Below are 20,991 nucleotides of genomic sequence, written 5' to 3' on the forward strand. Positions count from 1 at the left end.
ATGACAATGACAATGACAATGACTAGGAAAAAGTTATTACAGAAAAAAGCTACGAAAGATAAGCAGAGGGATAAGAAAGTGAGACCCCTTTTCTCTTTTCTTTGCTATTTGTTGTCAAGCATTTTGTTGCATGCGCTCTGGAAGCTGTAAATACCTATTACCTACTTATAAGAGACCAGATAACTACTTTTTGAGTGTTTTGGTGAAGGAAACATGATAATTGATTTTGTTACAATCAAAATGTACTTTAGACTTGTCTGAATACAAACTATTAAAAATACTACTTACTATAACTAATCTTCAATTATACTCCGAGCAGGTGCATTTTGATCTTTCATGCAAGACAATAGTAAGGTTAGTTCATAGTCCTCGTCAATATGTTCATTAATTAATAGTGATTATTTCTAACTATGCATTTGGTTTATTGTGCAAAAATTAAGGTATGACCCAAGCTCAGATCATTTGGCTCAAACCCCTGATCTAAATGCCAAGTCAGCAACTGAGCAAGCCAATGAGTTAGCAATCCTACCCTGTGAATTACCAAGTTTTGTTAAACTTATGCTGCCATCACATGTTACTGGTAGCTTTTGGCTTGTAGGTTTTTCCATCTAATGATCAATAAAAATTAATGATAAAGTTTTTGCACATATACTTATCTGTGTTAAATTTGACAGGGGTTCCCCAAAAAGTTTTGTGAAGCGCATATGCCAAAACATGATGAAACAGTTGTGTTGGTAGATGAAGATGAACAAGAATTTAACACAAAGTTTGTTTTTGGTAAAAATAAAACTGGATTAGGTGGCGGTTGGAGAGGCTTTTCTATTGCTCATGGATTGATTGAAGGAGACGCTCTAGTTTTTCAGTTGGTTGGCCATTGGAAATTTAAGGTAAATATGCAAAAAAATCCACTATAAACATGTTTTATATTAGAATAATGCATACATAGGTCACACATGTCTGCTAAAGTTTACAAACATAATTTCAATGTATAATTATTTAATTTCTAGCTACATAAGTATCATTTCGGGCATGCTTCATCATTTAATGTTTTGACAACTCGTTAAGGGTGTTTTTGTTTTTTCACAGTTTCACAGTTTCATAAGTTACTACTTTTTTGTTGAATTTTGATAAATGTGATACCTGTTGGTTGTAAACTTTGACAAATATGGAAGATATGCATAGATATTACACGTCCCCCCTAATTTTTTAAGCTTTATTTTTATAAGTATATATATATCTTATTTGCAGGTCTACATTGTAAGGGTAAATGGTGTAAATGAAATTGATGGAGCTCTTGCCCTTCTAAACATTGCTCCTTGTGACATGAATATTGATGATTTCAGTATTGTTGTTGACGATTTAATCATAGATTCTGAAATACCAAAGGATTTTCAAGTCAAATACTATGAATTATGTCATAGTCAAAACTCATATCTTCATGAAAACCTTGTGAAAGGTCTCAATGTTAAACTAGCAGCTGGGGTAATTCTTCATACTGTTACTCTCGCTGATGCAATCAGAGCTTGTAAAGTCGGGGTTGCTCGTGATGATTTTGACACTTGGGATAAAACCCTTAAAGCCTTTGAAGAATTGGGTATGAAAGTCGGGTTTTTAAGGGCCCGGATTAGTAAGCTTATCGGGCTTTTGTTTGAATCAAAAGAGCTTCTGGAAACCAAAAAGAATGAGCAAGTGAAAGTAGAAGATGAGATGAAAATTATGAGTGAAAAGCTTTGTGGGCTTAAAGATGTGATGAAGAATCTTGTTGTTGAGATTGAAACTCTAGGCAAGAATCTTGAATTAGATTTTTGTAAAGAGGCTAATGCACCTTGGTGACAGTTTTGTTTAAAGATTTAGTTTTGTGTTTAGGACAACTTTCTGTGGGAATGGTCCCATTTCTGGATACGCGGTGCGTGGGTATTTTGGCCTGCTTGTTGGCGATGATGTGGATATGTACATTGTTAGGATGAGAGTATGAATGATACAAATTGTATGGCTGTGTTATATACTTGCAGCTTGTTATCTCAAGTAGATTGCTATTATACGAATTAACTGTCTTCTTGTCTCCTGATGTATCATAACTTTCTTAATATGACAAATGCTTGTATAGATTTGGTATCTATTATGTTCTATCAGTAAGCATGGGAATAAAGAATCAGGCTAAATCATAAAGAATATTAAACTCAGGTGGCCTAATGTTTAAACCCTGCATGCTGCAATCTACTGCTATCAATTACACAAATTTGCACTATGACTGAAATGCCCATGATCAGGTCCTAAATTGTATTTAATCTGCTGCCATCGATCTGGTTGGATGAAAATCACATATGTAGTCTGCAAATTGTGTTATAAGTGTAATATGCAACTTCTGTAATCTGTAGCTTTCCAAAATATCCCCAATCTGAATCCAAGTCTTCAAATTCTAATCCAACATCATAGGATGATGCTAAGAACCAACCATTTTAAATTAAAGCTTCTGAAAGTTGAGTTGGAGTCATAATACATTAATACCTGTAAGACAAACTAAGTGAGACTGCAACTCTAAACCATTGAGATGATCAGCATTTTCTACATCAAATTTCCCTTTTCTCATTCTCATGTCCCAAAATGATGGTAGCTGGCGGTGGCGACCACACTTGGTGGTGGTGTCGGTTGTCCGTATTTTTGTCCTATTCCGTGAATTCACAAATAAAAAAGATTGATACGACCAAATCTAGGCGGCGACGGAGCCGTGGTGTGGTGGTCAGACCATTCAGATTCAACACTCGCACCCTCTTATCATTTGTATATTGAAAGAAAAGGAAAAAAGAAAACAAAATTCTTGGATTAATAAAAGGTGCGAGGAAAAAAAAGGTTTGGTTTTGAATATATAGTTAATGTCACATTATACTATATATTAAAAAGGAAACTAAACTGCTACAGTTAACTTCAAGCTATTACACTTTTAGTCATTCAGCTTTTAAGTTATTTTAAATTAGTTCTCTTAAAGTTCTAAACTGTTTTAATTTGATTCCAAACATTCTCTTTTGCTAAACTTGGTTTAATTTCGCCCCCTAAAGTATTCTTGTTTTAATATGTTCCATAATTTGTTATTATATATGTATATTTAAGTTATTGATCTTTTTTAATGACACCATACAAAGTTCTTTTAGATTTTTTAGTATGTCGTTACGACATGTTTATTTCATCTATGATGCACAGTTAAAACGAATGTGTTTTTACAATAAAGTATATAAGTTTCATTGAAAACGAAATTGTGTTCGCAATAGAATATTTTTTTATTGTAAGCTATATAGTGAGTGAAGTACCATATTGAAACTATAATTAGCCAAAGCGATACAAACAAATTTTTTTATCGAAATGATAGTCCTTATGATGTGTTTGTATATTAAACTCGAGACCATTACTGAGATTGTCGTCCAACGTGCGAAGGAAACACGCTAATTTCTAATAATAGTGAAAAAAAAGGAAAGAAAAAAAGCAACCATATAAAAGTTTAGAAAAAAAATAAGGAATAACAAACAAAATAACAGAAGTAAAAGACAAATAAGAAAAGTTGGTTTTCACCTTTACCACATGAAAAAAAATTCCAACAAAAAATGGAAGTAAAAGACAAATAAGAAAAGTTGGCTTCCAACGAACTTGTGTAGCAAAAAGGTAAACCACACTGTTAAAAGGGTAAGACCCGACCATTTTACCTAATATCCTACCTGAATCTTTTATTTTTTTAGGAAGAACTTAGACCCGAGACCTTACCATCTAACCAATAAAAGGGTCGGGTATAAATAAGAGTTTCAATGGTCCAACCCTGTACCCTTTAAGACAGTAATCAAATCTCCATTTTCTGCATTTACAAGTTGCGTATCTCATAAATGACTTAAATATATGAATCATAGAACAATTATACTTTCATTTAATAACATAGTAAAGTTTAATTTCGAAAGTTTATCAATCATTTGAACTGATGCAAGCAATATTCACACTCACAAATAACTTGTAGAGAACAATTCAGTGATTTCCATATATATGTTTCCATTCAGTAGTATGACCCTTTATTTTTATTTTTCTTAGTAGTTGGAAATTTCGGATGAATCATATATGAAATACAAACCTCTCATAAATTTTATATTAATCGTGAATCTGATGTATATCTATATAGTAAAAGGGTCAAGGGTTTGAAAAGGGGTCGGACCCTTTAAACCCTTTAAGGTGAAATTTAAATACCCTTTACCCTACCCATATTATTTTTTCGGGTCTAATTAAGGGTTTTAAGAGTCGGGTAACCGGGTTTCAAGGGTCCGACCCTTATCTTGCTCTAGGGGTGTTCAAAAAGCTCGTGGCTCGTGACTCGCTCGAAACTCGCTCGAAAATAGCTCGAAAAAAGCTCGGCTCGAAAAAGCTCGATTCTAAATGAGCTCGGCTCGACTCGGATCGATTTTTGAACAAGCCGAGCTCGAGCCAGGGTCAGCTCGGCTCGTGGCTCGGTTTTGGCTCGACTCGATAGCTCGGCTCGTTGGCTCGTTTAGATTAAACCCTAAATTTTAATATCTATATATAATAATATCATACTTATACATATAGTATGTCACTCGATACCTAAAACCTCATAAAAGAATAATGAAAATATAACATATAAAGTTCTAATTATTAATTTTTTATAATATATATGTTAAAATTATATTTTTTTTATCTTTTATATATCAAAATTTATAAAAAAGAAATTAAAAAATAAAAAATTAAAAAAATCAAAAATATTAAAGGAGACTGGCTCGACGAGCTCGAGCTATGCTCGAGCTTTTAACGAGCCGAGCTCGAGCTCGATTTTTCAGCTCGATAAAGAAAACGAGCCAGCTCGATTAAGTTCGAGCTCGAGCACACTCTTGCTTGGCTCGGCTCGTTTACAGCCCTGTCTTGCTCACCGGTCACCCCTAACCACTAGGGAACAACACCTTTAATATAAAATATTGAATACAACTTGAATTTAAACAATTAATAAAAATGAGGTTGACATGGAATTCAAATTCAATCTTTAATATATACCATAGGATGGAACATTAGGATGTATGACAGCACTCTTCTTCGTTGGCTTTGCTTCAATTTTCTCTGACATCATCATCTTTCATTTATCATCTTCTATGTATAATTATCTTCCGATCATGGTTGTTGCTTCTGTTTTGGAATCCTAGGCGACGGCCATGGCGAAGTTAAGATTGTTGATGTTGTAGTACGGTTGTGGCTTTGATGTGGGTCCGATTTTGGCCGTTTCTTTGGCATGTACGATCGCTTTCTTTCTCTATTTCACCGACATGCGATTGTTTATGGGGGCTCCGATTCGTCTGTTGCCGGGTTTCATTTTTGAAATGTAGTTCTTGATTTGGGGTTAATTTGAAATCAGATGGATGTTTTAAGTCAAGTGTTCTAATTTGTTCTTAGTTGCCACTATACGTTATTTAAATTAATCCAATGATATGCACACTGGTAATTGAGTTGCAAATGTGAGTTAAATGTGCACTGTTGGTTTCAAATCTCTTCGACAAAACCAAATATCCCTTTGACTTTAGAGGTCAAACATATCATTGGATTAATTTTGTGTTATATTTGTTTGTTTTTTTCACTAAAAGCTTCTTATTTTAGTTTTTGTTTTGTTTTGTTTAGATACACCAAACAGGTTGTTTGCGAACGGTAACGGCAGGAAGCATAACCGCAACAGTTAACCGGCAGTCGATCAAAATTTACAATTTTATCTGGAAGCATAACCAGCAGTCGTTCAAAATGAGTCGTTCAAAACGTACAGATAACCAACAGGAAACATAGCCACGTTAGTTCTTTTTATTGTGTTTAGATACTTGGAACGAAGTTCATGTGTGAAGACTGAAGCGACGATAAGCAGCGAAAATTCATGTAAGTGGCGTTCCTTTAAAGTTTAAAGCAGCCAACTGTTACGTGCTCTATTTAATTATTCATAATAAATTATATTATTAGTTATTTTATCATTTGTTTAGAATTAGTGTGTTAAGTAATGAGTAGTTACTCCATTATTTTAGTAGAACATGGGTTAAGAAGTAGTGGGTAGTTTAGTCTTGTTTCTGTTTAATAGTCATGTGTGTATTTTGTGAAGATTATAAATGAAGAATATGAATTAAGTCTTGTTATCTCTTTATTTTCTAATCTGGTTTCGTCTATTTTCTTTGGACCATTTGATTAACGAACGAGGTTCGTAACATCAACGGGTCAGTTGGGTTTTATTTTTGAGCCTAAGAAACCTGCTTGGCCGGTTTAAAGATACAAACAGGTGGTCTGCGTTCACTTTTATTCCTGGCCTAACAACACCCATATGAATCCGAAGGATTACAAACAGGCTCAAAAGCTTTGCACTAAGGTTAATATTAATGTCTACTGACAATTGACAAGTGATAGAAACAGTAATTTTACACGGAACTGGAACGTACTCCTGAATATCAACGTTAAGGCATTGTACTATAGGGCTCAAGCGTACATTGTCAATTTGGTCTGGATAATCAGTTGCTTTACTCTTTGAACTCTCTTTCTTTGTTATGTATTAGTACTTCAAAAAAACCATCATTAAGCAAAATGAATATCGGTTTATCGGTTGTTTTTATCAAACGTATATATCTCAAAAGTCTCACTTTATTGCTTTACTTGCAATAGATAGGGTCAACTTGCTGTAAAATGAATGCTTTTTCAATGGCTTATGTTAACTAATGGTGTAAATTGGGTGTTTGTTTCTTGACATGCTAATGCTAAGAATATGAAATGTCATACAACCGTCACGACTTGATGGTTCATTAGGAAGGATGTAAGGATTGGCATATACATATATTGCTTCACTGAATTCTTGACATGTATCTAAACCATTTGAGCACAAGAAGACGCTTCCATTGCGTGTGTGTGGTTCACGTTTGTTCCCCGCAATGTGGGGGTCCTTATACTAGTTAGGTAATAATTAAAAGACATTAACCTAAGCTCGCTAAATAACTAGACGACATAAACCATTACACATTTTTTATTTAAAAGGAGACATAAACCATTACACATTCTTTATTTAAAAGGAGTGATGTTGAGTTGGCGCTTATGTAGCAAAAGAATGCCGCTTATGAGGCATTAACCTAAGATCGCTAAATAACTCGCCAACATAACTGTAACTCAACATGTTTTTAGTAAAATATTTAAATAAGTAAATCATGATTAACAACTATCACAATATAAGGTATAATGTATAACTAATTTTTTATCTCCCGTATTACGAGAGTTATTTTACATTATTCGTTTCCAATATTTATATATTTTTTTGGATTTTAATTTTATTTGTTGTAAGCAGGTTAAATAATATACTTAGGGTTTGATGATAAAAAAGTTTCACAAGTAAATAAGATTTTATAACCCGGTTTAAAAGTTATGGGTTTGGTGAGACCCAAGACCCGCTTATTCTTTTACTATAAAATTGTTTCTTAATTATAAATATATTTGTTTTTTTAAATCATATATTAATTTTTAGTATATTCTTATTGTATAGGATTTTCACATCAAATATTTGGTGATATTAATTTTTAATTTAATAAGATGTTATAACACGTTTAAGGGCTATATGAGTTTGGTGACCCATACCCATAAATTCAGATCAAATGCACAAGAAACCTCTATTAATAAATAAAACAATTCAATAACTTGAAAAGAAATAGAAAGCAACCAGAAACATTTAAAGATTTCGTTTACTATATTATTATAAATAGATAGATTATAGATAGGTCTATTTACTCACCTTTTAACACTCATAAAGTCAAGAATATACTTCATCATACGAAATCCATGGATACTCTATTATCTTTTTGCCTTTATTTTTTGTTATTTAAATAAGAACCACTTGTTCCCAACTTATCATAAACTTCTCCCAAACAATTTTCTTCCTTGCAAACGCTCTATTGGATTATTAATACATCATCAGTTAATAAAAATTCCCAAATATTAACAAAATCTTGGTTTATTGATCTTGAAGCATACATTCAATGGCATCTACTTCGACATCACATGTTCAAAAGAGGTTCAGATATGATGTATTTTTAAGTTTTAGAGGTGAAGACACCCGCAAGAACTTTGTAGATCATCTCTATCTTGCTCTTCACCATAAAGGCATTATAACTTATAAAGATGATGAAAAAATCGAGAAAGGAAAAAGAATCAGTGATCAGCTCATTAGATCAATTGAAGAATCAAAATTTCACATCATTGTTAATTCCAAAAACTATGCGTCATCATCACGGTGCTTAGATGAGCTCGTAAAGATCATGGAGTGCCAGAAGACGATGCATCATATGGCTTACCCCATTTTCTATGATGTGGAACCCACTGAAGTCCGCAACCAAAGTGGGGTCGTTGGGGAAGCCTTTGCTAGACATGAAAATGGAAGTTGGAGCTCTGTTCTACCTCTTGATCGACTTTGTTCTATTGTAGCATCTTGGTGCAACGGATCTTCTTCTTCATTGAATGGTTTCACAGTTTATCCGGTAACATCTTTATCACCGCATATGTATTTCTATTTGTTCCATATGTAGTATTAGCGTACAATTTGTGTTCAGAATAGAAGTAATTTATGATTCAAATGTATTATACTTGTGTTAAATTTTGTTGCTGCTAAGAAAGTTATACCAGGAAAATGAAGATGATGTTGGAAGATGGAGAAATACTCTGAAAGAAGCAGCCGACCTCGCCGGGATGGAGTTGAAGAACACTTTTAATGGGTAATTCCTTCATCTTATATACTTCACTTTTTTTTTTCTCTTAAATTTGTGTTTAAATGGAGTAATCTATCTGAATATTCTTTTGAGACACAGGCACGAAGCTAAATTTATCCAACAAATTGTTCAAGATATTTCACTAAAGCTACATTTCATTAATTCTAGCAATGATGGGAAGATAGTAGGCATGGAGTCCCGGGTAAAATATGTTGATTGGTCTTTGAAAACTGATTGTGATGATGTTCGCATGATAGGGATCAAGGGGATGGGAGGTAGTGGGAAGACCACTTTGGCGAGAGCAGTTTTTGATCATATATTCCAAAGGTTCGATGGCAAAAGCTTTGTTGAGAACGTGAGGGAAGTTTCAAAAGGCTCATCGTCTGGTTTGAAGAAACTGCAAAAACAGGTCCTTTCAGATGTTTTAAATGATCAAAACGTTGCTGTAGCAAGTGTTTATGACGGGAAACATATGATGAAAAAAATGATGCGTAATAGAAAGGCTCTTGTAGTTCTAGATGATGTGGATGATATAGAGCAACTTGAGGCTTTAGCGGGTGAGCTTACTTGGTTTATGCCGGGAAGTAGAATCATCATCACAACAAGAGATCAACAAGTGTTAGTAGCACACGGAGTGGACTGCATTCATGATGTTAAATTGTTATCACACGAGGAAGCAATTTGTCTCTTTCATAAGTATGCATTTAAGGGAGAGATTCCAAAACCAGGGTATGGATGGCTATCAAGAAAAGTTGTACGTTATGCTGCAGGTCTTCCCTTAACAATCAAAGTTTTGGGTTCACATCTTTGTGGTAGAAGTAAGCGCGAATGGATAGATGCCATAGAAAGAATAAAAACAATTCCGTTAGAGAAAACTTTAAAAAAATTGGAGTTAAGCTATAATGGTCTAGAGAGTGATCAGAAAGAAATATTTCTAGATGTTGCATGCCTACTGAAAGATGAAACGAAAGACTCTGTGATCAGAATACTTGAAAGTTGTGGATTTAATGCTCAAATTGGTTTAAGTGTTCTTGAGCAAAAATCTTTGATAACTATTTCTAATGACCGGTTGGGCTTCCATGACCATATACAGGAAATGGGCAGGAATATTGTTCGACGTGTGCACCTTAGCGAGCCTAGAAGACATAGTCGATTATGGATTAAAGAGGAAATTGAAGATATATTGGTTAATGAATTGGTAAGTTTTAAGTTTATATGAATCATGGAAAATTAGAACATTTTAGTTGTTATGAAAAAAAATTTTATCTGTTTTTTTTTTAATTACAGGGCACTGAAGCACCAGGAAGCATAAAACTGATGTTTACAGATCTTGATCCAAGAATTATCATGAAAGGTCTTAGAAAGATGAAAGAACTTATCTTTCTTTATGTGGATAATGGATATGGAAATTGGGAAGTTGATGAAGTTAGCTCGTACTTACCGGAAGCTTTACGACATCTACGTTGGAATAGATACCCTTTTCAGTCTTTACCTAAAGCATTTAGAGCAAATAAGCTTGCTAACCTAGAAATGGGCCAGAGCAATATTTCTCAGCTTTGGAAAGTGGGAGAAAGAAAGGTAGAATAATGGTAGTTTAATTGTGTTTCATGATGCTTTATTATGCTCTCTTATTGTCTTTACACTGATGTTCATCTTTCTAATTTCTTTTTATGATAGGTTCTTGATAATCTCAGATACCTTGATCTCCGTGGGTCAAAGTTGAAAACCTTTGACCTTGGAATGAGCCCACATCTTGAAACATTAGATCTTGGAGAATGTTCTGACTTTGCAGAACTCCACATGCATGTTAAATGTCCAAAGCTCAAATACATCAACCTTAGTGGCTCTAAGGTGAGTAACATTAACCTTGGGATGACTCCGCGTCTATAGGTTTTAAATCTTCAAGCATGTAATAACTTGGTAGAAGTCCACACTGTTCAATGTCCAAAGCTCAAAGACATCAACCTCAGTTGTTCTAAGGTCAGTAAACTTGACCTCAAGTTGACTCCAAATCTCAAGGAGTTAAATCTTAGAGGATGTGAATATCTTCAAGAAATCCACGCTCCGACGGGATGTTTTAAAAAGCTTGTCAACTTCAACTTAAGTGGTTGCTCGAGGTTTAAGTACTTTTTTGTTGACAAACAGGTTGAATTAGCTGGTCTTATGTCTTTGGCCACGTTAACACTGATAGCAATGCCCCAAGATATATGCCCGTTGCATCCTAACAGTAATTTGCCAAAGTTTAAGTTTGAATGCAAATATGTTGAACCTGGATTCTCATGGAGTGGAAATCTTGAAAAGCTTCTTTCTTTTGGTCTATGTGCTTGCACAAACCTTGAATCTTTTTCGGCAAGCATTTCTAGTCTACATCATTTAAGAGAGTTTACACTTGAAGGAAGTATTCCGGAGGTGCCCAAGGATTTGGGCCAGATACAAAGTCTAGAGAAGCTTTGTTTTTTGTCGATGGAAATTAAGCATCTTCCAGATAGCATTTGTACGCTGCATTATCTTAAATATCTTAAACTCGAATCTTGTAGGCTTCTGGAGCAGTTACCCAAAGATTTTGACAGATTAGAGAGTTTAAAGGGGTTGCACCTAATGGATTGTAGATCCCTACGAGAGATCCCGAACAGTTTATGTGAGATAAAGTGTTAGAACTATTTAGATCTACGCCTTTGTATTCTGGTGGAGAAATTGCCGATGGAGTTTGGGCGTTTAGAATGTTTGGAAGTGTTAGATATAGCAGGTGCGGGCATCAGTTCTCTTCCGCAAAGCATTTATCAATTGGAAGGTCTGGATATTTATGGGTCCAAGGGGCAGCTTGAGTCGTATGGTTTTACATCCGTGACAGTAATCTTAGGACGTTTCTACTATGTATGTATACCTGTGAGTAAGATAGGCCCTAACAACACGGGTATAAGAGATGATTTGGATTCGAAAGGAAGTATTCAAAGTGAAGTTTTTGAATCTTTAAGCTTGTGATATTTTATATAATGTAAAAGGGACTTATCTTCTGTTAGTAATTTTACATTCATTTGAAAATTTTAATTGTTTATTCAACCAAAAATTCTGGACGTTGTGTTCAGCCAAAAATTCAAGTTAAAGCCAACTTTGGCTTTGACATTGTGTTCTTAAATTGTTAGGTCTATTTGGATGAATTTATGATATTTAAGAGTTGGACAAGATTTTGCATAATTGGGTTTATCAATGGGCCTAGTTAAGAACTATTTTTTTAAAATTTTTTTACATGTTCTTTATGCATGTTGTACAACATTTAATGCAATATATGAAGAGCAAAGTTGTCACTTGTGCTGCTGTCTTCGTCTGCTCGAAACTACACGATAATCCTGAAATTCGATTATATTACGTGGAACCCTAGCACTTGGTATGTTATTACAATTATGAGTTAGATGACTTTTGTATAAATGTATCGACGTGCTTTATGAACGGGTTATGGTATATGTGTGGATTAACTGGTAATGGTATGGTAGTTTAATTCAATTCAACTACGTTACCGTATGGTTTTTAGAATCAGTTATTTCAGTTTTCAGATCATTGGTTTGTGCTTTTGTAGGATTTGGATTGAGTCCATCTGATCTGCTGCCCCACTTGAATTCATTTGGTTTTGAGGAACCTGTTAAATCGATGCAATGATTGATTGCTGTAAATTTACAAGACACACATATAAAATAGCGAAACACGTTGATTCGGTCGTACCGTTCATATAAAATAGTGACACAATATTATAAAAAAAAAGACAGTGTAAAATGGCAATAACTTTTTTAATACTAAAAATGTGCATTTAAAATGACGAAAACAGTTGTTTAGTTGACAACATCAATTTTGGGTTGGTAGACTAAGAATTTTTTATAAAAAAATTTCCAAGTCTGAAATTGTGGACCATACCTTCAAAACAGGTGCAACTGTAATGAAACTGTGTTGAACGAAATCACTTTTCTCAAGCCACTTTTAGGCTTCCTTCATGGATCTATGCAGGTGGTCCTCGGTTGCCTTCGCCTAGTTGACACTTTCACATGCGTCAAGGTTTATTACCAACCATCATAAGCCTGTTTGGGACCTTGTTGTGTCTATTGCAAAAGAGTACTTCCTCAATCAAATAAAATGTCATGAGCCTTCTAAAATGTTGTTTGCTTTCATCATCATCATTCATAATCATCTTTGTCAATTTTTGTCATCTGTTTAGTGGTGATGGCTCCATCATCGCTAGCAAACGCTTTTCTTAAATCCTTCATATATGAACGAAATTCTAAGGATTGCGAGTTTTGGGTGACATACTCTATATAACTGATCCCTTTATCTTCCATATCAATAGTCTTGGCTACCTCTTTGGTACAAGAACTAAAATATGTCTTGTTTAACTGAAAACTGCGTTCATAGTGATCATAATACTTACATAATGCCGTAACTAATGTTTTAGAGGATTCTCTGCCATTGGTCATTGATGAAAGACTACAAAAGATGGAGTCTTTTGTCAAATTAACTTTGTTTTCAAGTTTCAAATCAACTATCTTTTTAAATTGACATGACCTTGATTGGTTCGTTAATTTCTTTCTTTTACTCCCTATACATGACATTTTCAATAAAATCATTATTAGTAATAGAAGAAAGGACTCAAGCTTTCCAGAATTGAAGAGTCTATAAACATTACGGCAAGATCATGATCTCGTGAACATGAATTTAGGAGGTCACATCATAAAAATTTGTTATGTTTGAACCTTGATTTGCCAGCTCACAAGGTAAACGTTATAGATCCTTCCAATCTTGAAATCTTTCATCGTTTGTTTTATTAATAACAATGCTTTTATTGAAAATGCCATGTATAAGGTGTAAAAGGAAAAAATCAACCGTTCAAGGTCATGTCAAAGTTAAAAAGAATGCTAATTTGAAACTTGAAAACAAAGTAAAATGATGACAAACTCCATCTTTTGTAGTCTTTCATCAATGTCAATGACTCAGGGCAGAGAATCTAATGAAATGTTAGTTTGCGACGTTACGTAAATACTATGTTCACAATAAGAGCAGTTTTCAGCTGAACGAAACATATTTTAGTTTTTGTACCAAAGAGGTACCAAGGCTATTGGTATGGAATATAAAAGGATACTATCTAGATTATGCCAGTCAAAACTCGTAAAATTTTGTTCATATATGAAGGATATAAGAAAAAAGCGTTTGCTAGTGGTAAGGAAGTTCTGACAAAGATGATTGTAGATGATGATGAAAGCAAACAACATTGTAGAAGACTCAAGACCTTTTATTTGACCGAGGAAGTAATCCTATGCAATAGAAACAACAAGATCCCAAGCAACCTATGGTGGTTGGTAATAAATCCTGTAGCATGTGAAAGTGTCAATTGGGTAAAGACAATGAATGACCATCTGCATAGATCTATGAAGGAAGCCCAAATGTTGCTTCAGAAAATTGATTCTGTTTAACACAGTTTCATCGGAGTTGCTTCGGTTTTGGAGGTGTGGTATACAATTTCAAACTTAATTTTTTTTTTAAGAAACTTAGTCTTCCTATCCAAAATTCACATTATCGACTGGACGATTGTTCTCATCATTTTACATTGTCTTTTTTTATCTAGTACTATGTTAGGCTATTTTATATGACCACATTCCTGGTATGCGGCCGCACCAATAGCTGGCAACCCCCCCTTCCCCCCCCCCCAAAAAAAAAAAACCAAATTCAGAAGTGGAAACCTCATATAAGAAATTAAAACCAATGGGTTGAGACTAAATTAAGTAAACTGACTTTCACTAATGTATGTGAAGAGATAGGTCCCAGCAGAGCCCAGTTGGACCCGCAAGACTCACCTTAAACAGGGACGTCTGCGCAGAAACCAACTGGATCCGCAGGACCAACCATGCTCAGAGACGTGACGTCCTCACGCGCAGTACGCAAGCTGTTCCCGCAGGAAATGCCTCCCAATGGTGAAGGACTCCGCCTGTCCCCGCAGCCTCGGATACAAGCCATTAGGGAAGGCCACCCGCGCAGCAAGGCTACACGCACAAGGCACTTAGCTCTCAATCATTCAGTGTCACCTGAAGGAATGAGCGAAGCCGGGAACAATCCCGCACAAGGGCGGGAGGGGGAATACTCCCGCCCAAATAAGCCAGTCCGTACGATACGGGAAGATCTTCTGTACTGTACCTGACGAGGTATGGGAAAAAGATCTGACTAAAGATACGACAGCTTATGGACAACAGTATGGCGACCAGCATGCTCCTATACTGTATGTCACTATTAGCCGCTGCCTACTCACCAACTCTTGTCATACCACGTGCGCAGCCGGCAGTTGGTGGAAAAGGAATAGTATACAGCAGGCCTGGTCGCTATAAGCCGCTGCCTACCCACCAACTACCAACAGGCACGTGCGTAGGCTACTGTTGGTGGAACAGGAATACTGTTGCAGCCGGCCACACCTCCTTGGAAACCTACCTTCGGCTATAAATACCACAAATGGTATGACCATCTCATCTTATCTTGTATCATCATATTATACCTGATATCTGCTCTAGCAATCTCTTAATATACATTTATATTTAAAGAGCAATCTAGTCTGATTCTCACGCCGGAGGGTGGTCACAAGGAGGAACCCCCCCTTCTCAGTGACAAGCTCACGGTGTCTGTTTTGCAGGTTATCAGAAGAACCATCTTCTCAGGGTCTAACCCCTCGTGGGAAACATCTAACCCCCAGGTTACTAGTAATCTGCTCGGGGTCCGGTTAGTGTTTCTTCATTGGCGCCATCCGTGGGACCAAGCTAGAACTACATTTTTCTCCAGTTTTTTCAAACTTCTACAAAGATGGTTAGAGAAATTCCGGTAACCACAACCCCAGCTACTGGGGGGAATACCGGCAACACAGTTTTTACAAACACTACCCCGGTTACCCAAGCCGGGGCAAGTGAAGTAAATTTACGAACACTACCCCAGTTACTCAAGCTGGGGCAAGTGCAGTAAATGATCGCCTACTGGGATCCACCGACACCCAGTTTGAGAAACGAAGACTCCCCCGCCAAACTCTCGATGAAGTTAAGGCATGGGCGGAGGCACGACAAAAGGAATTCCAGGCTGAGTTGGACGAACGCTTGCGTTCCGTACAACAGGCCGACGAATTCGAATACTTGGAGGATGACTCGGAGGAATCCGACTCCGACGCGAACCCTCGCCATAGGGCAAAAGGGAAACGTAAGGAAACGGAATCCCAACCGAAAAGGCATTTTGGACAAGCCTTCAAACCAAAAAGCAGAGGTGGAAGTCCACGAGACTTCTCCAAAACGTTCAGACCAAACGTTGCAAATGCGGGAACGTCCAAATTTGCAAGGGACATTGCGGAAGCAATCGCCCCAAAAAGTGCCAAACAAATGTCAAGCATAGGCACATATGATGGTATATCTGACACCGATGATCATTTGAACAGATTCATAGCGGGGGCAACCGTCAGTAGTTGGACGGAACCTACGTGGTGTTACATGTTCCAAATGACGCTCGTGGGGGCTGCTAGAGCGTGGTTCGATCGTCTACCGGTCAACCACATCTACGATTGGGCAGACTTCCAACAGAAGTTTAGCCAACACTTCAGCCAGCAAAGAAAGTATACCGAGGAGCAATGGACAATCCTCAAATGCATTCGAGAAACAGATGAATCTTTGCTGGACTTCATCACTCGCTTCAACTCGAAGAAGCTAAGTCTGGGTAACATTAGCGAAGACCTTATTCGCGCTGCTTTCATACAGGGCGCGAACGACCCAGAGCTCATCCGCACCTTAACAGGTAAAGATGGCATGCCATCCACATGGGATGCCATCATGACAGCGGCTAAACGCTTTGCGGAAACGGAGAAGCAACTGGGTAGAGATCTCCCACAGAGCACAAACCTCTACACCCAGAAAACAAGAGAGGACAACGTTCTCACCGCCCGATTAAACAAAAAGCGGAAGCTAGGCATTTGGCAGTCAAGGGTAAACTTTGACACCTCATCCGGCTTGCAGCATCGGTTAGGCGGAAGGGATAACATACAGTCCAAGAACCCCAGATGGACGCCGCTCACCAAAAGCGTCACCGAGATATTCGCCACCAAGGAGCTCCCATGGCCAAAGCCTCAAATAATCCGACATCGTCACAATGCTGATCGGAGTAAGTACTGTGACTTTCACAGGACAAAAGGCCACACCACCGAAGAATGCATAGACGTGAAGGACATGGTCGAAGCATTCGTCAGAGATGGGACGCTTGCGCACCTCGTGGCGCAATGAACGCTGAGCAGGCTGATGCGTGTAGAACCCCAGCTGGGGGAAACACGAATAAAATTCCAGCTTCAAGGTGGAGACTACACGCTGCGTAAAGAACGAGATCCCGAACCAGGTGCGTATCGGCTCGATGGCACTCCCATCCCAACAACATGGAAGGGAGCTCATTTACACAGTTTGCATGTAAATAAATTCCAAATTTGTAAAGAAAAGGCCAAGAGCCACTTCTAATGGAAATGATTCTCCTTAAAACATTGACGCTGATGATTTTACATTTACATTTTTATGAACTAACACTAATATGCCGGTTTTCACCGCATAATTACGTGAAAAGTCGTTGCATGGGGAAGGCGGCAAAACCCGCATAAACCCAAAAAACGACAAACCTTCACGCAGGTCAGTTGAAGGGGAAAAGTTCAGTTATCCCATTAAATGAAAGTGCCGGTCTATCCGCATGAATCATGAAAAAGGGAACTGAACACTAACCTATTGACAACCGCGCGTCGAACGGTTAATTTATTCAACACTAATATGCCGGTTTTCACCGCATAATTACGTGAAAAGACGTTGGCTGGGGAAGGCGGCAAAACCCGCATAAACCCAAAAAACGACAAACCTTCACGCAGGTCAGTTGAAGGGGAAAAGTTCAGTTATCCCATTAAATGAAAGTGCCGGTCTATCCGCATGAATCATGAAAAAGGGAACTGAACACTAACCTATTGACAACCGCGCGTCGAACGGTTAATTTATTCAACACTAATATGCCGGTTTTCACCGCATAATTACGTGAAAAGACGTTGGCTGGGGAAGGCGGCAAAACCCGCATAAACCCAAAAAACGGCAAACCTTCACGCAGGTCAGTTGAAGGGGAAAAGTTCAGTTATCCCATCAAATGAAAGTGCCGGTCTATCCGCATGAATCATGAAAGGAAACTGAACACTAACCTATTGACAACCGCGCGTCGAACGGTTCAAAACAAAATTCTTAAAAGGATGAGGAAAACCTACACGCAGGTCAGATATGGGTAAAGTTTAGCCATCCTACTAAGTGCAAGTGACGGTTCTACCCGCACAATCACGAAAGAGGAAGCAAAATTTCACACCTATTATCAACCACGTTCAAAGATTAACTTATCCTCAAAAGATGAGGAAAACCTACACGCAGGTCAGATATGGGTAAAGTTTAGCCATCCTACTAAGTGCAAGTGACGGTCCTACCCGCACAATCACTAAGGAGGAAGCAAAACTTCACACCTATTATCTACCACGTTCAAAGGTTAACTTATTCTAAACACTTGGAAAATTGCTAATTTAAACTAAAGTATGCAAGTCATATAACGTTTATAGAGCAAGGAATCCAATAAAAGAAACGGTCTTACCCGCACAAAAGATTTATATTTCATAAATATTCGTTACAAGAATGGCCGGGTAACTACCCGCCTACAAGAGTAAATCTATACTATATCTATCCTAGCAGCGGGAAGGGATCTTCAGGATCAGGCTTCAGGGCCACTTCCACTTGGACCAGCCCCATCAGTAGAGCGTGGCAGTTCAAGGAAAGCTTTGAGGATAGCTAGCCCGTCATCAGCAGCAGCAACTTCATTCACCTTCTCCACCACTGGATGCGGGAAGGCGGCGTATTGATTTACTGCTTGGTCGTATACAGCTTCGGTATCTACATCGAATAAAGGGAAGTTGGAAGGCGGGATTCCTTTCTCAACGAACCCTAGACCAAGCAGAAAGCCGGCCTTTTCCCCATCCTCGTGAGAAGCGTTGAGGGCTGCGCTCATAGCATCGTCGTAAGATGTCTCTGAGAAGACCCGATGCACAACCTACAAAAGAAAATATACAAGTGTCAAACCTTTTCTATTTGCAAAGAAAAGCGTAAAGACATGAAAACATACCTGAGACAACGCTTCTCGAAGAAGCCATTCCTTGGCAGCCAGAGCTTCTTGTAGGGCAGCTTGAGCTTCGTTACGGGCGCGTTCGGCTTCACTCTTGTTGAGGTTGGCAAGCAACACCTCTTTAGCCGCAGCCTCTTCGACGCCCTTTAGCTTACGCTCGGTATGGTCAAGCACCCCCCTCTGGTCCAGGATTTCTTGAAGCTTCTTAGCATCCTCCATTGCCAAGGCATCATGAGCCTGCTGGAGAGCCTCTAATTTTGCTTTAAGCTCTTCATTCTCCACGCGTAGAGGCTCAGCAACAGCTTCAGCCTTGGTGGCCCTCTCGGTTGCGTTCCTCGCAATTTCCTTAGCCAGCCGAAGCTGTTCATTAACAGCTTGGGCAGCCTTGGAACGGGCCTCGAGTCGAGCCTGAACTTCAACCTCAAGGGCCTTGAAGGCCTTCTCCTTCTCCGCAGCCGCTGCGGAGAGTTTTTGGTTCTCCTCCCGGATAGCCCGCGCCTGAGCTACTTCTTTAGCGCGAGCTGCTTTTAACTTGTCGTTTTCACGACAAAGCAGCTCGACGCGCGGCTGCATCCGGGCGAGGAGAACCCGAAGCTCATTGCTTAGCCTACCCTCCTGGTAGCTAGCCATGGCTTCCCCCAACGCACCACTGGGAGCAGCGTGACGAGCCCATTCCACGCACTCCACAGGGGTACGAAGGGTTGTTCCTCGGCGTATGTTCCATCGCGGAACATACACTTCATTGGAATCCGACACTGCAGAAAACAAAAAGCAGTTAGGAAAAGATGATAAAAAATATATAAGTGAAAAAGGGCCAAAGGAACCCTACGCACCTGTAGGGTCTATAACAGGCCGATAGCCGCCGAACCCATCACCTGAACCCAAAGGAAACCCATCCAAAAGGTCAGGCAGATGGGAAGGTAGCAAAGATTGGCGAGAACCCCCACGCGTACCTGATGGACCGGCCGTCGTTGCCGATGGCGGGGGCATAGTAGCAGCCGCCGTGGTCGCCGCCGCGGTCGCTGCCGCAGATTACGCAGCAATGGTAACCGCCGGCTCGGTGAAGGATGCTATAAAAATCGCACTCACGGCCGGCGGTGACGTCATCTCGGCTGGAACAGTCGGCTCAAAGGAGTGAGCAACTGAACCAGCGGGAGCAGGCGCAGGCGCCTGGGTCGACGCCTTAGGTAGGCTGACCAAGCCTACCGTCATCGGCGGAGAGGTACTCCTCTGCGCTCCACCCTGGAATGCGTCAACATCCACGCCTGCGTAAAGAAGAAAAGTGTTAAAAAGGATAAAGCTATGAAGATAAAAGCTGAAGGAAGTTGTACTTACGGGTTTTCTTGAGCCTGAAAGTACGAACGGGCGGGGATGAACCCGATGGAGCCGGCTTCTTTGCGCCGGTCACCGTCGTCTTCTTGGGCTCTCCGGAGGTGACAGTCTCAACCTCCGGAGCCGTGGTCTTATCACCACCGGGATTCCCCGCCACCTCCTCGCTCTCAGTCTCCGAGTCAGACAGAGGCACCGGATCGGCAGTGGAGGCCACCTTCTCCTTTCCCTTCCCGCCGGCAGCCTTCTTCTTCCGCACCAACGGAGGACCATCTGCGGATTCCTCATCAGAACAGACGATTAGAGGAATTCCAGCAGAGGTTTCAACATTGAGGGGTCGAGGGTTGAAGAGCGCCTTACCTGGCCGCCTGGCGCTAAGGATCTCATGGCCTAGCGGATAGACCTCCACGAACCGATCCGCAGTTTGTTCGAGGATGGGCAACTCGTTCTCGTCAAGAGCGCGAGTACCCATCCGTACGGGACCGTCAGCCTCCCGCGGGTTAAGGAGCGACTTCAGGTCGTTCCCCTCTGAAATAAACAGGGAAAAAGTTAGAAGAAATTTAAAATCAACAAAAGGAAAGAAAGCATACCGTAAGGAACATAGTTCGAACCGTATCGGAACCTTCTGCGCGTCCGCCGCCTTCCAGACCCGGCTCATTCCCAACATGACCATCCCGGACTCCGCAAACCGGTAAACCGGAGATTGGATCCGAGATATCCTTGAAAACCATTCCGCCTCCTG

General features: G+C 39.1%; 1 protein-coding gene and 1 pseudogene across 2 annotated transcripts; both read left to right on the forward strand.

Annotated features, from left to right (window-relative positions):
• Nucleotides 1–2,606, forward strand: LOC143609232 (B3 domain-containing protein Os01g0234100-like). The gene is made up of 5 exons (XM_077084044.1): nucleotides 1–78; nucleotides 320–354; nucleotides 441–594; nucleotides 675–887; nucleotides 1,249–2,606. Exons 1-5 carry the CDS (start codon nucleotides 1–3, stop codon nucleotides 1,831–1,833), a joined length of 1,065 nt encoding a protein of 354 aa, XP_076940159.1. The 3' UTR covers nucleotides 1,834–2,606.
• Nucleotides 2,607–8,021: 5,415 nt separating this feature from the next.
• Nucleotides 8,022–11,805, forward strand: LOC143609233 (disease resistance protein RPV1-like; annotated as a pseudogene). The gene is made up of 5 exons (XR_013149384.1): nucleotides 8,022–8,542; nucleotides 8,652–8,753; nucleotides 8,847–9,945; nucleotides 10,035–10,325; nucleotides 10,425–11,805. The product of XR_013149384.1 is annotated as a disease resistance protein RPV1-like (transcript).
• Nucleotides 11,806–20,991: the final 9,186 nt, after the last annotated feature.

This window comes from Bidens hawaiensis, unplaced genomic scaffold, assembly GCF_021521415.1.
Source record: "Bidens hawaiensis isolate Kalapana, Puna unplaced genomic scaffold, B.hawaiensis_p1.1 tig00419516_1, whole genome shotgun sequence".
Lineage (NCBI taxonomy): Eukaryota > Viridiplantae > Streptophyta > Magnoliopsida > Asterales > Asteraceae > Bidens > Bidens hawaiensis.

What these genes read in the sequence shown, in the direction of transcription:
- LOC143609232 (XM_077084044.1), top strand. Translation starts at nt 1, where the DNA reads ATGACAATGACAATGACAATGACTAGGAAAAAGTTATTACAGAAAAAA. An exon ending in TCATGCAAGACAATAGTAAG is followed by an intron (nt 355 to 440) that starts GTTAGTTCATAG and finishes GCAAAAATTAAG; the next exon opens with GTATGACCCAAGCTCAGATC. An exon ending in TTGGCCATTGGAAATTTAAG is followed by an intron (nt 888 to 1,248) that starts GTAAATATGCAA and finishes TCTTATTTGCAG; the next exon opens with GTCTACATTGTAAGGGTAAA.